Raw genomic sequence first — 18,047 nt, 5'->3', positions numbered from 1 at the left:
ATTTCTATAATTTATTAGAATAGATAATTACCTTCCTCCTCTTCTTCGCGGGCTGAAAAAGAAAAAAAAAAGACGAATTACCGTCGGGTATAAAAATACATCCGAGCCCCCCGCCGATTTTATGAGAACACAACTACATAGGAGCACTGAATTGTCACGTATAAGTTCATTGAAAGCATGAAGACCATACTTATAAGGGAAGGAATTAATAGTCAGCAGGGTCACAGAGTCAAGTTATTGAATCAAACTTGGTGAGCGTACATAAAGCTTAATATGGCTTTGCATAGAGACTTTTATAAATAGACAAACGGTAACTATTTTATCTTTCTAGATAATACAATCCATTGTTTTGTTGTTCATTTAGTGCGCAGCCCCTAAGGCTTTGTGATAATGAAGATTGCTATAATTCTTTGAACTTCTATGTGGTCTAGCATCTATTTCAGGTTATTATAAATCGACTCGACCGGACGCTAACCAGACACAAAAACCTAAAAGGATTGTTAGTTTAACTTATTTTTAATCACTAGGAATATAACCAGTAACACAAACGCAAATGGATGCAAAGTTTAGTGCATTCTCAGCTTACGATCGAGCGATAGAAAAGTCTCAACGTAGTGGGTAAAGCAAAAGAATTTCGTTTTTTTCGAGCCTCCATAGGAAATGAAAATCAGTTGGATTAGTTGGGTTCACCAGGGGAAGGGGAACAACTTTTGGTTCGAGTTATCAAGAGTTACGACAAATCGAGAGCCCGAGCAATCTGGATTCCAATGGAGTGAAAATAATTAAAGTTTTCACGCGTTTCACACTTATTGTTAGCATATCTATCATTTCATGTTTCACACCTTTTTTAAGAGAAGAACAAAAAATCAAACGTTAGCAAGTTTCACAGTTTGTTTTTATTCCAGAGGTTGGCGCTTTCGCTTGGGTGAACGAAAATCCTAAGTTGAGGCGGAATGCTGAGAACAGGACAACATCAATACGCATGTTTTGAATTAAAAACATACTTTAGTATTCACTGGAACGTAAAGCATTATCTATTTCTACTAGTACGTTAAGGTTAATGTTTCACTCAGTTTTGTTGGGTTGTGGATTTGGACCGGGGGGTTCAAATCTAAGGGGGGATGGGGGTTCGAAATCCGCTATGACACCGGAATGTTAAAGTCGTGCCAGAATTTTTCAGTCGTGCTGGATAGTTGAAGTTGAGAAGGAAATTAGTTCACTTTTAAGTCAGATTCTGCTAAAGTTAAGAAACGACCTGATTGCGCCAACAATACGTTTTAATCAGCCTCAGAATTATTTCCCGTAACTGTCAGATTAATATTTGACGGTAAATAGCTGGTTGGATCCCAAAGATGTTAAGCGTTAATGCCAAATCAGTTAAGTTCTGTCTCTGGAGAGTATCACAGAGATGCAAACCTTGCAGCCGGGGAACTATTCAGCTCTATTTCTAAGCATTAATCTGCGTTATTCCAATATGTTCTCTTTTCGTTGTTGCCATGTTTGTAAATTTATAATACGATGTTTATATCAGTTTGAGTCAATAGAATGTGCTATTATAAAATAAAGGAATTGACACTCAATGTATTATTGAGTATATTTCCTATTATCAAACATACATATCCAATGTGTTAAAATAAAAGTTACTAAGATTCATTATTATAGGAAACTAATAATTTACCTTCCCGCGACTCGTCGTCCCCTGAAATGAAAACAAGATGACTAATTACGATAAGGTTTGCAAAATCATCTCCGTCCCTAAATGAAATGATATTATAGAGAACCTGGTGTCTAAAGGGTGCATAATTTTTTCCAAACATTAACCCCCAGACTGATGTTGCAAGGGTTATTTATCGCGGAAAAGTCTGGTAATTTACATTAAGCTCCTCTGCCAAAAAAAGCCAAAAGGAACTTATTTTTTCTAACTTTTAAAGTCCAAAAGTACTCCAGACGGGGGAGTGTGTTCAAAGTGTGCAAAGTCTTGAAAAAATTCAAAGGTTGGAGGACCTGCATAGCCTCTCCATAAACTTCTGCCTTACAAAGTTCGTCTGAACAGTCGCACGAGCATTTGTTCAAGTATTGCATTCCTTTGCTAATTGATTTCCAAACACACTTGTTTGGATATCCAAACGCGTATTTTTGGATATGTGAAATAATTATATGAGCCTAAACACAATCCTTATTGCTATTTTTAAGCAGGATTTACTTATTCGTTTGCCGTTCACCGTTGTCGTATGAAACGCCATTCTCAATGTCCCCGTAAATATGTTACATTGTCAATATATGAAACTTGCTGATGAGGAAAGTTAAATTAAAAATAAAAACGAAATAATTAATTATGTACTTATGTAATTATAAATCATCGCACTAATCTATTAATTTTACGGAAACCACTCATGCACAAAAAACCTGGCTGAATATAGATCCATCGCTAAATATCTATTTGCAAGATGGAGTAGAACATGCATAAAAAGAGAGTTATTAAATATCGACTTTTGTAAAGTCCATAGAGTCCCCTCGTCCCTTTCAAATTCCTGAGCTCATATCACACATAGGAAAGAGGCGCATAAAGGGAAGGGATGGGGGAGCTCACATGAATTTCACTTTAGTTAGTGAAAAAGATGCAAGGTAAAAAAAAAAAAAGAAGTAGCAGCATCATACTGTTCCTTGAGCTGCTACACACTGGAGATGAAAAGCTAGAGCATAAAAAAAAAAAATTTGGGAGACAGCTGAAATAAATCTATGTTCTAAAGCCTAAGAGTGAAACAATTTAATTCACATTTACAACCGCAGCCTATTGTATTTGTGTTACTTCCAACTCTGAGAAGTCAACCGTCATCCCACACACACAAGTTCGTAATAGATTATACATACGCTATACAGGAAAATATATATTGTAAATTTTGATGTACCACGGTCCCGCCGAAAACGACTACACTCACAAAAAAAGTGTAACAGATTTTTATCCGAAATTTCATTTTCCTTTTAAGACAGCGAGCTCTGGAGAAAGCACTATGGCTTGAAGCACCATAGCATGAACCGCCATAGCCTTCAGTCTGTGACAACTGTCAATATTCAACTTGTATACCAACTGAGAGTAATGGGAAGATAAAACGTATCAACGGTGGCGCATAAAAGTCTCGTTTACTTAAGCAATAAACCACTCTCACTATCGGTTTACCTGCGCAATAAACCGCCTACGAGATGTTGGGAGAATACGACAAAAGTTGTTAAGCCAAAAGCCGGCGACAAAAGTATACAAATAAGAGGTCGTTCAACAAATTGACCAGCGGTAAGTACGTTATCTCTCTAGATAAAACCATTACTACTTTTGTTTCTCGTTGAGTGCACAGCTTGTAAGGCTGTGTGATAATGAAGATTTCAATGACCCATTGCTACAGATAGTTAACTTCCCTCTTTTTCTCTCTCAGTAAAAATAAAACAAAACTGAAAGATAATCCCAGGGGATAACATCTGATAATCGAAATAACAATGAGGATCAAAGGCACCAATAACAGCGCACTAAAAAAACCAATAAGAACAAATCAAAGTGCTATACATGAACAGCGACAAGTATGTGTTGCACTTTAAGTAGAGAGAGGAGAAAAAAGTGAAGTTGTTCGACTTTTAGTTCTCGTTCTTATGAAACTCGTCCTATAAAACCAAACAAAGGAATTTTTGTTATTGTTGTTATCGAGTTACTCGAACTGAACGATTATCCATATACACTATAAATACACTGTGACACCTCCAAGTTATTATAATTTCTAATTTTTTTGAAGTTCCACTCAGGTTCGTGCTCTTTGATGGTATTCAGATTTCCAGTTTACTTTACCACTGATGTATGAGTTTCTTTGCCGCTAAACCACTAAAATATATTTATACCGGGTCAAAAAAATAAAAGTTGTGACCATGCCTTTCGCCAAAAGCTCTTACTTGCTCAAAAACCTGTGTTAATTACAATCATCAGAATCATTTGAATCAATTGACATGCTCAACTCAATCCTCTCTCTGCGGTAAATCTCGAAAACCTGTGTTAATTACAATCATCAGAATCATCTGAATCAATTGACATGCTCAACTCAATCCTCTCTCTGCGGTAAATCTCGAAAACCTGTGTTAATTACAATCATCAGAATCATCTGAATCAATTGACATGCTCAACTCAATCCTCTCTCTGCGGTAAATCTCGAGCCCTAACAACGGCCAGATATGACCAGGCGCTTTGCCCGAGAAAAAGCAAATCGTACTTTGTGAGTTTTCCAGTAAATTCATGTTGTGCCTTGCTACCTTAATACATGTTCTAAATTTCATTTTATACTTATCATCTTGATAATGGCGAAAATAACAAAACACGACGAGACTTTTAATTCAACCTCCTTCATATGTCCAGTGCATGTATTCAGTGTATGATGCGATCACATGACTTAATTAATTCTTAACTCTTCAAGTTCAAAAGGAAAAAAAAGAAGCTGGGCCCATCAACTGTCCCGCGTCCAGTGCACAGTACAAGTCCAAATAAAATCCAATTTAAATTTTCCCTGCGGCGCTATCACTAGAACGTTCAACCTTCAATCGACAATCACTTAGTGCTTTAAGAGTATAGATCAACAAAATAATTTAATGGCCTTATCATTTTTATACTTCGACGACTGTTGCGCTCTTGGAAATGTTAAGTATGACCATATGGCAAACGAAAATGATCAGTGTTAAACATCTTGCAGTTTCCTTTCAGCTGTGTATGTTTTAAAATGACAAAATTATCACTAGTCGTGTGCAAGATCATTGATCACGCTTCTGAAGACGTCTTTAGTAGCCTTTTGGGTAGGTGAGTGAAATTGAAGGTGTTTTGCAGATTGCTGTCGATGTAAACACCAGGGTTAAACTATAAACTCTTGCATTCAGTGTAATGCAACGTAACGAGGATCAGTTCCGGTCATTGCGCACCAAGAATAAAAAAATTGGACGAAAAAAATATAATAAGCTTTCATAAAAAAAGAAAAAGGCCAGAAATAACTTTCATATGAAATGAAATTTCTTCAAGAACTGCTGACCCGGAATAATGCATCTCTTAGAAAAGAAAAAAATAAAGGAAGCGGAAAGTATACTCATTTCCTCGATTTCAATTGAATTAGAATTTTTTCTCATTGCATTCGGGTAAGTTCTCTTCTTGAAAGTTTCCAATTAATCTTTCAATTTACTGCTACTGCATTCGTTCTTTAGCTGTTTAACTACTGCAGTGCCTTCAGTAAGACGCGGCACCCGCTTCTGTGAATCGCTGGGTATACTTCACCAGACTTTGACACGTCCAAGTGGAATGAGAAATAAATAACACAGAAAATTCTAGCCAATTCAATATTGGAGAAGTCACCTTCTTTACTTTTCAAATTCCGTGGTCTTTGATTGTTAGATTTGTTCTTTCTCTGGAATTTTCCTGTCTCTGCATGTTCCGCGCGTTTTGAATGTTTTACGTAAATTCATCATGCGTGAAGTAGAGGTACACATTGTAGGTTACTTAAAATAATTTTCAAGTTACTTTGTGCTAACCTAAAACATCAAATCATTTTGGACAAATAAAACATCAGCAGTTCTTCTCGACTTCCGGTGAGAAAACAAACTTGAAACTCAAAATTGTTAAAATTTCGCGCCATAACAAGTCACGTAAATCAAATTCGGAACTTTTTTGCACAGATGTTAAGTTTTTGTGAAACGCTTAACCGAGGACTACAAAGACAGAAACAAAGGTAGATACTGAACACTTTGGGGTCTAACGTACTGTTTATTTACAAAACAAAAAAACCTGCAGTTGCCGTAGAAAGCGGAGAAGAACGTGTTCTTATTGTTAATGGCTAGCCAAAACATGATTATGTGACATTTTAGAATGCATTAGTACTAATGCACACTTCTGTAGACGAGAATAACTGAACTAAACGTCAAAGGATCACATTTGATTGGGAAAAATCGTGCATACAACCAACAGTAAAAGCCGCACATACACTCGTCAGCACCTCTATGGACGTTTCCGTTCTATCCTCAAAAGAAATATAAACAATTGTATATTTAATTAGGTAAAACCGTACAGACACTCCAAAAAAAAAGTAAAAAAATCAATCAAACAAATGGTTGTGGGCAAGTTAGTTTTCATTTCTTTATCGGTTTTTTCCAGTGTCTTTATGTGTTTTTTTTTGTTTTTCTCGTATCTTACTTCTGTACGGCAACTCCAGTCTTAGCTCGAACGTCGATTTCCTCGTTACACAGATCAAATTTGTCATAAAGTACATTAGAAGTACGATTTAGTTCTCGTCCACAGAAGTTTCTTAGAAAAGAAAGAAAAAAGATGAAAGATCCCGTGTTATTTACTGCTGAATCGTTTCTACACTTGGATAAACATTTATATCTCCGATAAATACCGTACAGTATTAAAAAAACCTCTGCTTTCGGATATGAAAACAGCAAAAGCATAACAATAAAAGAAAACTACAATCAAAACTACCACGATTCATTACTACCACCAATTATTTTGAACACTCCCCAAATATTTTGAACATACAAAGCAAACATGAGTAATCACAATTAACTATGAAAAATCATCATGGCCTCTCACAGACAATGCTGTGAATACTCATACAAACGAGTTTAACGAAAAAGCCCAGTTCCATTTGCATCGCCTTGCGGAAGGAGTTATGAAATTTTGTCATGGTATAAAAAAAAATACACTGGGATGTCAACCGGTGATTTTTAATTTCTCCGTCGATATCCTTTCAAAAGCGAAACTTTTAAATGCTGCCACCACCACATGGTTTTACCCTCGCTTAAACTTAATTCACTACTAAATGAATGAAAGCACTTTTCAGTTCTCGTTGTGTTATTTGCTCACTGTTTTGCTGTTGTTTCTGTCACTGTCTGGTAAAATTGTACTAAGAAGCTTAAATAAATACAATCAAATAAAATGTGTTAAAAGAAAATCAAGAAAATGAAAGTGAATATCCTACTGATCGAGTGTATTTGCTTTACCTAAAGCAAACAGACGTATCCACCGTGTATGCACAGTGTAATAGAGATTTATAGTTCTCGTTCTCAAGAAACTCATCCTTATTTTGTAGAAGATAATCTTGAACAAAATAATTTTCATTGTTGGCATTGAGTTTCTTCAATTAAAATTTAAAAGAAAGCATCCATATACACGATTTAAAACGTTTAGTATTATCCCGGTGCGAGTTAACTCTGCTAAACGTGCCTCTTTTGCAGGCGCTGAGATATTGTCACCGTGCCTAATTTATGCCCTAATTTCGGAATAACCGCCTTTTTTCTAGTCAGGTAAAAGGCAACTCTTTAATATATATTGAAGTTCATAGTACAATATAGGTACGTTATACAGGGAAATATATATTGCAAATTTTGATTTATCATGGTCCTGCCGAAAACTTCTACAATCAAAAAGATATAACAACATTCTTATACCAAATTTCATTTCACTTTTAAAACAGCTAGCTCTGAGAAAGAACCATGGCATGAAAGGAACCGCGATAACTTTACATCCGTGATAACTGTCAACATCTAACTTCTATGCCAATTGGAAGTAACAGAAAGGTTAGGCGTATAACCGGTCATGCATAAAAGTCACTGTTTACCGCCGCAATAAACCACGCGGGAGATGTTGGGAAAACATGAGAAAAGCTGTTTAGCCACAAGCCGGAGACAAAAGTACACAAATGGGGAGGTCATTGTACAAATAGAGCAACGGTAACTACGTTATCTTTCTAGACAAAACCATCCCTACTTTTGTTTCTCGCTTAGTGCACAGCTTGTAAGGCTGTGTGATAGTGAAGATTTCTATGATCCATTGTCAGGATGGTTACCTTTCCTCTTACACTCCATCAGTAAAAATAAAACAAAACTGAAAAAAATAATCCAGATGGACTGTGTAAAATTTCGGCTTTCGTGTGCTACCTGGAAGACTTTGTGCCGGTATGAAGATTTCTACAAGTTATTAGCACAGATAATTACCTAGCAGCCCCTTGATCAACTCTGAAAAGAAAAAGAAATAATGAATTACGATTGGGTATAAAAATATATCCGAGCAGCCGCTGATTTTACGATAACCCTACTACACGAGAGGGTTTGAATTGTCACGTAAAAGCTTATTGAACGGATGTAGACCATGTTTAAAAGAGAAGGAATTGATTGTCAGCAGAGTCACAAGAGTCAATTTATACAATCAAACTTGGTGAGCGAACATAAACCAAGTTAGGGTTATGCATAAAGACTTTTACAGGACAAGCAAGAAGTACGTTAACTTTATGGATAAAACCATCGCAATTTTTGTTTCTCGTTTAGCGCACAGCTCGTAAGGCTGTGTGATAATGAAGATTTCTATGATCCATTGCCACAGATACGGGTAGTTATCTTTTCTTTTTTTCTCCCTCGATGAAAATAAAACAAAACTGAAAAATATCTTTCATTTTACCCAGTCAAAAAAAAGAAAAAGAAAACCTTGGATCACAAAAAATGTGTTCTGCGATTCGATCCGGGCAGGAGATTGAGAGGTTTGTTTCCAATTGCAAGTAGAAGAAATCTCTCTATAAACATTTCGCATCTGTGATTCAAAAAGTGATGTACGAAGTGAAAAAATAGAATCTCCTTTGACCAGGAGAGCAAAGGTATGGATCGTAGCATCAAAATTTGAGGACGTTTGTGAACAAATGCACTTGGAAATTTGAAACGCACATATCACCTTAAATTGTTATTGTAGCTTGCGTGCTAAAAGTGTTTAGCATCATGCGATTTTGGATGGTTACCATCATTCTGGATATTTCTGTGACTTTTTTGAAGCTTTCAAACAAACTCACAAGATAAGACCTACAACACGACCTATATTAACTGAACTAAGCGTTAAAGTAAAGGGGGGCAAGTTTCCAAAAACTATTGTGGTGCTGGGTCGGTGGAGGAAATAAAAGAAATATGTTTTCCTTTTAATAAACTAAGTTGACATTTCGAATTGGCCACCGTAAAGAGTTTCAAAGGCTAATAACTCGAGCGTTAGCCCCTCCTAATATAAATATATTTGCATATCGAATTAGGTAAAAACCGCGTATACACTCATAAAAAAAATAATCAATCAAACAAATGCCTATGGACAGGTTAGTTTACATGGTCCTTTTCACACCTCTTACAAGCTACGCTTTACCCTTCTCACTTTTATTAAATATATTATTTTACAAAAAAATTGGAGTTGTTGGTATCCAGTTTGGAAAATATCCATATCGATTGTATACAATGTCGGCTTTAGTTTGCTACCTGGAAGAATTTGTGTCAATGAAGATTTCTATGATTTATTAGCACAGGTAATTACCTTCTATATCTTCTTAAAATCTGACATGTTTGAAAAGAAAACAGAATGACAAAAAACCACATGAAAATTCATCCAGGCCCATGCAGAGTTTATGAGAACACTCCCGAATAAAAGAGCTGAATTATCGCTTGGAAGAGATACACACCGGCAAGGTGTAAAAGAGAGGAACTAATAAAGTCGGCAGAGTCTGTAAAGCCAAGTTATTGTACATTTTTATTGTATATTTTAGAAGGCCTGGGAGAATTTAGTCACTGAGCTCATTTCAAGTCAGTAACATTTAAAGGTAAAACTACTGATCACTTGTAACTTCAGGTAAACTACACTTTAAAACTAAAATTTAAATACTTCAATATCAAATAACTAACGATCAAAAAGTTTTTAGAGACCTAGTTCCTAAGTAAACCGAAAATAAACACAAGTTTACAAAGCCAACGTAGTCACCTCGTCGATTCCAAATTCGTGAGCGCATATCACAAACAGGAAAGGTACTCATAAAAGGATGGAGGCTATCCAGAAAGGATAAGCATTTAAAAGGAGTGGTGGGGAGGGGTGGGGGGGGGGGGAGGGAAAGTGGGTTAAGTAACTTGTACCGTATTAATCTCACGTTTTCATAAGCCTGAGGGACCTAAGTTACTAAGCGTAGCACTTTATTTCCGTTACATGTAATGCACGTTAAAAAAGCTAGAATTGTCTAAAAAAGAAATATTACAAATCGAATAGTTGTGAAAGACCTTTAGCTCCAAAGTAAGCTGATAGAATACGGCATTTCAACTGAATAGGAATTTTATCGTACTGCATTCGGCTTAAAGCTTATCGTTAAAGCTTCGAATTTACCTTTCAATTTATTGCTACTCAATTCGTTTATTAGCTGCTAAGAAGCAAAAATCCTGCACGAACAGCAAAATACTTCTACTTGTGGGAATAATTGCGTACGCATGCATGGTGCAAACCTCTCACGAGCCTGAGAAGCGATTTCCAATTTTCAAGACAAGAAAAAAAGCCGTCTTTTGTTTGTTTGCTTTCTTGTTTTGTTTCTTTGTTTTGCTTTGTTGTTGTTGGTTTTTTAATCGATTTACTCCAATTTAAATGTGCTAATAATGAAGATTTCTATAATTCATTAGCATAGATAATTACCTTCCATCCTCTTCCTACGAGCTGAAAAGAAAAAAAAATAGCAATTACCATCGGGTATGAAAATACATCCCAGCCCCCGCTGATTTTGTGAGACATTTAAGCTTATATGCGTATAAAACGTGTATATTGTTACGTATAAGCATTGAAAACGGATTTACATCATGTTTAAAAGGCAACGAATTAATAGTCGGCAGAGTCACCAGAGTCAAGTTATCCAATCAAACTTGGTCAGCGTACATAAACCATAATAGAGCTATGCATTAAGACTTTGACAAATGGAAAAAACGGTAACTAAGTTATCTTTCTGGATAAATCCATCCGTACTTTTGTTTCTCGTTTAGTGCACAGCTTGTAAGGCTGTGTGATTATGAAGATTTCTATAATCCATTGCCACAGATGGTTTACTTCCCTCTTTTTCTCCCTCGGTGAAAATAAAACAAAACTGGAAAAATAATCCATACAGACTTTTTACAATCTCTGCTTCCGTGTGCTACTTGGAAGACTTTGAGCCGATAATGAAGATTTCAATAATTTATTAGCACAGATATTTACCGTCCTCCTCCTCCCCCTCAAGGACTGAAAGAAGAAAAAAACAATAAGGAATTACCATCGGTTATAGAAATACATCCGAGCTTAAGCTGATTTTATGAGAACACTACAACACAATAGCGCTGAATTGTCACGTATAAGTTCATTGAGAGCATGTGGAACATGTTTAAAAGGGAAGGAATTAATAGTCAGCAGAGTCAAGTTATCCAATCAAACTTGGTAAGCGTACATAAACCATCATAGGGCTTTGCATAAAGACTTTTATGAAGAGTAAAACGGTAACTACGTTATTTTTCTAGATAAAACCATCCGTACATTTACAAGAAAAAAAACCTTGGATCACAAAAAATGTGTTCTGCGCTTCGAGGCAGGACACTGAGAGGTTTGTTTCCAATTGCTAGCAGAAGAAAACTCCGTAAACATTAAGCAACTGTGAGTCAAAAAGTGATGTACGAAGGGAAAAAATAGAATCTCCTTTGGTCAGGAGAGCAAAGGTTTGGTTCGTAGCATCAAAATTTGAGAACGTTTGTGAACAAATGCACTTGGAAATTCGATACGCACATATTACCTTAAATTGTTTTTGTAGCCTGCGTGCTAAAAGTGTTTAGTATTATGCGATTTTAGATGGTTACCATCATTCTGGATATTTCTGTGACTTTTTAGAAGCTTTCAAACAAACTCACAAGGTGAGACCTATAACACCTCGCTATCTTAAGGAGTTTTTTAGGGCTACTTTCACCTATTTCTATGATCCATTGCCAGGGTGGTTACCTTCCTCTTTTACTCCATCAGTGAAAATAAAACAAAACTGAAAAAATGATCCATATGGACTGTGTAAAATTTCGGCTTTCGTGTGCTACCTGAAAGACCTTCTGCTGATAATAAAGATTCCTACAAGTTATTAGCACAGGTAATTACCTTCCAACCTCTTCATTATCGCTGAAAAGAAAAAAAAAACCAGAAATCACCATCGGGTCTGAAAATGCATCCAAACACCCGCTGCTTTAGTGAGAAAACTTCTATACAAGAGCGCTAAGTGGGTTGAGTAACTTGTACCATATCAATCTCCCGTTTTCATAAGCCTGAGGGACTTAAGTCACTGAGCGCAGTTTATTTCCGTTACATTATTGCACGTTAATCAAAGTTAGAATTGTCTACAAAGGAAATATTGCAAATCGAATTGTTGTTAAAGACCTTTAGCTCCTTAGTAAGCTGATAAAATACGGCATTTCAACTGAATAGGAATTTTATCGTACTGCATTCGGCTTAAAGCTTATCGTGAAAGTTTCGAATTTATCTTTCAATTTACTGATCCTGTATTCGTTTATTAGCTGTTAAGAGGCAAAAATCCTGCACAAAATACTTCTAATCGTGGGAATAATGGCGTATGCACGCATGGTGTAAACTTCTCACCAGCCTGAGAAATGATTTCCAATTTCCAAGACAAGAAAATAAAACCGTGTTTTGTTTGTTTGCTTTCTTGTTTCTTTTTGTTGTCGTTGCTGTTGTTGTTGTTTTTTATGTATCGCACATCAAATATAAAGAAGAGAATATAGTAAAGTTGTTCGACTTATAGTTCTCGTTCATAAGAAACTCATCCTATAATCTCAAACAAAATAATTTTTATCTTTTTTTTTATCAATTTAATCTAATCTAATGATACATCCAAGTACACTATTTAAAGTGCAACTCATAAGACATTTTGATATTGAAAATTTCCACGATTACTTAACACAGATAAAAGGAAAAAAACAGGAAAAATCTTTAGAAGACACGAACTAGAGGTCTAAAGACCTCTACTTCGTGTCGTAACTGTAAAAAAAACCTTTTGAGGAAAATTTTTTAAGCCGCACTCAGCTTCGCGCTCTTTGATGATATTCGAATTTCCAGTTTACTTTACGGCTGATGCATCAGTTTTTTTACCGCTAAACCACTCAAATCAGTCTCTGAACCATAAGTTTAAAAAAAATTAAATGGCCAAAAAAATTAAAATTTGTAACCAGACTAATGACTGTAGATATATGAAAATCCAAAACGTGCACTGCAGTGAAGAAACGAATGTAAGAGATCCTCGCAGCTATAAACACTACTGAACTAGTAGTTGAAATAAGACCTGCCAAAAATTCAGGCCCGAAAGGGATTTGAACCCATGACCTTTGCGATACCGGTGCAGCGCTCTACCAACTGAGCTAACAAGCCAACTGGGAGCTGGTCATTAAGTTGGGTCCAAATAAACCGTCCAAGTGATGAATAATGATTGTAAATATATGAAAATCATATATGTGCACTGCCGTGAAGAAATGAATGTAGGAGATCCTCGCAGCTACAAACACTACTGAACTAGTAGTTGAAATAAGACCAAAAGATGTTACTAGCTCGAAAACGTGTGTTACTCACCTTCATAAGAATCATCGTCAGACGTGCTCGACTCCATCTTCTCTCCGCTATAAATTTCAACCTAAAAACAGGCTAAATTTGAATGGTAACATTATTATTCTGTTAGCTACAAATAGAGAAGAATATCCTTTTTTCTGAAATGGCACCGAATTATGGTAACATTGTTCAAATCAACAGATTACCTCAATTCACAAAACTGTAAAACTTTTCCAACTATCCCAGTTTCGGTACGAATGTCTTAATTACCCATATTGTGTCAGTTTCATTTTTAAGCTCGTTTGTTTTTCTAGATTACATCCTGGAATGGTTAACCCTAACATACCAGTCATACTAATAAATAGCATAATAATACAAGAGTATGCAAACAAAAATACAGGATATTGGATATCTATAATTATTTAGAATATACCCCAGTAGCAGGCATATACTGAATAATTATTGGATATCCAGAATAATCAAGGTCAAGGTATAGGAGATGATTTTGAAAAAAACAAAACAAAACAAAACATGCGCTTAATGTATGCTCTCTGAGGTTAACAGTTGCTGATATTTTGTCATAATGCCTGATTTATGCTATTATTTCAGTTGATTTGTTAACTTTTTTTGGTTGTGTATGGCACTAGAATTGCAAGGACATTGGAATTGTCATGTTGTGCTTTGCTACCTAAATATGTGTTCTAAATTTCAATTTGTACTTATCCACTTGATAATGACGAGAATCAGAAAATACAACCAGACTTTAATATCAAACCCAATCATATGTCTATGTATACATTCAGTGTATAATACAATCACATGATAGGAAACACGATTATCTTCGAGCCTTGCTAATTCTTGATATTCAAGTTCTAAAGGAAAAAGAAAAGCGAGGCCAATAGAATGTCACGTGTCAAATGCACAGTTCAAGTTCAAATAAAATCAAATTTAAATTTTTCCCGCAGCGATGTCACTGACGCGTTCATTCTTCAATCGAGAAATAAAGCTCACTTGGTGCTTTAAGAGTGTAGATCGACAAAATAAACCCATGATTCCCTTATCATGTTGACATTTTGACGATGGTTGAGTTATTGGAGAGGTTATGAATGACCATATGGCAAACTAAAATAATCAGTGTTAGATTTCTTGCCCTTTTTTTTTCAGCCGTTTATCATTAAAAATGACTAAATTTTCACTAGTTGTGTGCAAGATCATTGTTGCTATTTTTCTTAAGACATTTGTTGTAGGGTTTTTGGAATAGTGAGTGAAATCGTAGGTGTTTTACTGTTTGCCGTTGATGTAAACATAAGGGTAAAACTATAAATTCTTACATTTGTAATGCATCGTAACAACGAGGTTCAGTTCCGCTCATTAAGCACTAAGAATAACATAACTTGACGAAAAAAAAAGCGTTAGCTTTCATAAAATAAAAGAAAAAGATAGAAAAACTTTCATACGAAAAGGATTGAATTTCTTCAAGAACTTCTTACCCGGAATAATGCATTTCTAAGAACTAAAATGATGCAATAGAAAGCGAAAGGTCACGGGAAAAACCCCTAATTACACATTTACGCATGTAATATGCATGAAATATCACGCAAAAAAAAAAAACAGTTTCGAAATGAATTTTTACTCTACTTTGTAACTCTCCGAAGGTATATTGAAGGAAGAAAAAACGGGATACATGCCCTGAATCATTGAGTCGTTCTCTCGGCTGTGAAATAATTACAAAACCTAAACACTACTATAAGACCTATTTTTCCTCCCGCTGACTAAATAACTCATGATCAGTATATTTATTCCCATCACGTACATGATTGGCGCTAATCCAGTTTCTCCACCATATATATATATATATATATATATATATATATATATATATATATATATATATATATATATATATATACAGCTTTCATTTCATAACAACCATCGATTTCCTCGTTCTGTCTAATTTGGAACGATATAAGCACAATTGGTACTTTTCTCGTGACAGATATTCCTTAACTATCCCAAAGCGGAAAAACGTGTCTACGGAATTAATAACACAACCGCAGTTTAAGAGCAAATCCTTTTAAAGCAAAAGGTAAGTTATGCATCGTTTCTAAATGTGATTACACAGCGACTTCATGTTCCCTGCTTGCTTGTTAAATTGTAAATTTACGTTACAACGTCGGCGTAAAACTCTAGGACCACTCGAAGCGAGCGAACAAACAGATAATTCAGCAATACTGAGGCTCCTCGTGTAATTCTGTGGATGTTAACTATCAAATAAATATAATATCGCCATCTGGCTCGTTTTAATACCTAGCCAACTAAAGCGAATTGTAATTGCGATAAAGATTTCGGTCAGTTATTGCTTGTTCCCGAAGGAGAAATTTAGGCCCTCAGCTCGGCGGATTCAAAATGACCCACAGTCCATCAAATCAGTCTGAAGTTACGAATACTGTCTTGTTTCAATTTTAACCTGCTTTAGAGTCAACATTAAGAAACGCTTCGGGTAACATTTCAATTAATCGAGGAACGGTTCGACAAGTCCAAACATCCAATGATCTTGAATGTCGAAAAATGACGAAACATCAAATAAATATGATCTCGCCCGGCCACATGGTTCGTTTTCACTGCTCGCTAGGTAATCATGAGTAATATCTATATTTATTGACTTCTCCAGTTGGAAAAATTAAGGCCCATAAGCTCGGTGAATCAGAACTGGCCAAAGTACAACAAATTTAATAGTTTGCGGACTGTTGCTTCTGTTTTTCTAAAACAAGTTTGAGAATAAACATTAGAGACCGCTTATGGTAATATTTTCATTTACCACGAAAGGTCCTATATCATTTAAAGGCCCATTTCCAACCTTGATGCAACGCGGTCGTTTGTTTTTGTTTTGAACCACCGCTTTTGTTTAAATAGCGCCTCTGATTGGTCAGTTATTTTTATCTTGTCACGTTGTCTCGAAATGCCTTCTGCGTTTTCTCCGATGAATTTGAAGAGCTTGTCAAAATAATTCTGTTTAAAACAGTTCTTTACGTTTTAATCCGGCATGGAATTGGATGAATCCATTGATTTCGTAGAATCCCAGACAGTAAACGCTTATGGATCGGTTGTTGCTAAAGAGGAACACGAAAATCCTTGCGAGCATTTCTAAGAAAGTGAAAATGTTGACCCACCACGTTTTCATTCATTCATCAATTTTGTTTAAATCGAAGTTTTCCATCCTTGCTAAATAGGACCAAGAGTCAGCACAGGCGGCCGAAGCTCCAGCTGTGAGATGATCATTTTGCGCAATAACAGTCATGGCGGAATAATAAGGGTTTGTATGGGAATATTTACGACCGCTATTAGGAATAAAAAAATACGTCGAATTCTCAAAAAAAATACTTCGCCTTACTTCCACTGTGTATTGCTTGTTATCTGACCGCTTACTTTGACGAAAAGAACGCATTTTAGCGAGTTCTCCGTTTCGAGGTTTTCAACGTTCCATAAAAACTATACTAATTTTTCGCTGGAAAATATTCTACCTTCATTTACAATCCTCAAGCACTTCTAGAAAGTGAAAAAATTCCAACGTTGTCCGTTCGCTGACCTCGTACACAGAGCGCGAAGAGATCCAAGCGTGACACTAAGAAAATTTTCACCGGACACTACCGGACACGGTCTTCGAATAACTAAACGTCCGGCAGTCTGACATTTTTCCATATTTCTCTTTGAAAAATAACAATTTCTACTGGGTATATTTTATCTTCATTTAGAATCCTCGAGCGCTCCTAGAAAGTGAAAAAAATTGAACGTTGTCCTTTTCGCCGACTCTGTTCACTGAGTAAGAAGAGATCCAAGCGTGACACTTAAAAAAAAAATTTTCTTCGGATTCTTCCGGCCAAGTTTCAAAATACTGTAAGGAAACTGTAAAATGACGAATGGCGAATGTATTTACCGTAATACAGTTGACTATATGTCTAGGATGGCTCTTGAGAAAGACGATTTTAGGAGGTTTTCAATGATCTGGGAGTTTCGTGTTACAGGAAATTGGGTCGCGGCGCGCGTTGCATAAGGGTGGAAATGGGCCTTTAAAAACATCTTACCACAACTGTTTAAACATACCTTTTTGTCGCCTGTTCAATGTTTCTTGTCTGGGCTCTGACAGCCTTCAAGATGACGGCTTCGAAGACCAAAACAAGCAAGCCTGTTCCCCAGGTTCCTCTCTTTCTTAAGCGGGCTTCAATCTCGAGCCTAGGGTTATTTTAGCTCTTTGTCAGCGGTATGGTTGCCAAATAATGACCTCTAGGAGAAGGAATTAATTCAATTTTTTTGAGTGACTGATGGTAAAACTCCACACAGGAAGTATGATTTACGGAAGGGATCGATGGGGCCGGAAATAGAGTATTAACAACGATAAACTGGAATTGTTTTGACTGTTGTTTGTATGTACTATATTTTTTTTCTTGTGTGTGAAAGTTTTCACATGTAAATTGCCTGTCAATTTGTAAGAAAACATCCAACCAAAGCCGCTGCATGCTGCAATGAGGGGAAGCTGTTCTTCATGAAACGATGGATTGCTGTCGTTGTTTTCAAAGACGTGTACGTAGAAATAAATCGTTATATAAATTTGTTTTGAGTGAAAAGCAGAAAAGAAGGCATTGTA

At 36.0% G+C, this 18,047-nt stretch overlaps 1 protein-coding gene across 2 annotated transcripts in view; it reads right to left on the bottom strand.

Moving 5' to 3' along the window:
* LOC131795171 (troponin T, cardiac muscle isoforms) overlaps window positions 1–17,651 on the bottom strand; it is a 34,413-nt gene extending 16,762 nt beyond the window's left edge. For both annotated transcript variants that reach the window (XM_066173833.1, XM_066173834.1), the window contains exons 1-8: window positions 17,507–17,651; window positions 13,430–13,501; window positions 11,951–11,971; window positions 11,036–11,059; window positions 10,484–10,504; window positions 8,005–8,025; window positions 1,679–1,699; window positions 32–52 (exon numbers count right to left, since the gene is read on the bottom strand). In XM_066173833.1, coding sequence (XP_066029930.1) covers window positions 32–52; window positions 1,679–1,699; window positions 8,005–8,025; window positions 10,484–10,504; window positions 11,036–11,059; window positions 11,951–11,971; window positions 13,430–13,466 — 166 coding nt within the window. In that variant the 5' untranslated portion in view covers window positions 13,467–13,501; window positions 17,507–17,651. The remainder of the gene's footprint in view (window positions 1–31; window positions 53–1,678; window positions 1,700–8,004; window positions 8,026–10,483; window positions 10,505–11,035; window positions 11,060–11,950; window positions 11,972–13,429; window positions 13,502–17,506) is intronic.
* Between the last annotated feature and the right edge of the window lie 396 nt (window positions 17,652–18,047).

Source organism: Pocillopora verrucosa, chromosome 10, assembly GCF_036669915.1.
Source record: "Pocillopora verrucosa isolate sample1 chromosome 10, ASM3666991v2, whole genome shotgun sequence".
NCBI lineage: Eukaryota > Metazoa > Cnidaria > Anthozoa > Scleractinia > Pocilloporidae > Pocillopora > Pocillopora verrucosa.
This window is presented reverse-complemented; position numbering and strand designations above follow the sequence as displayed.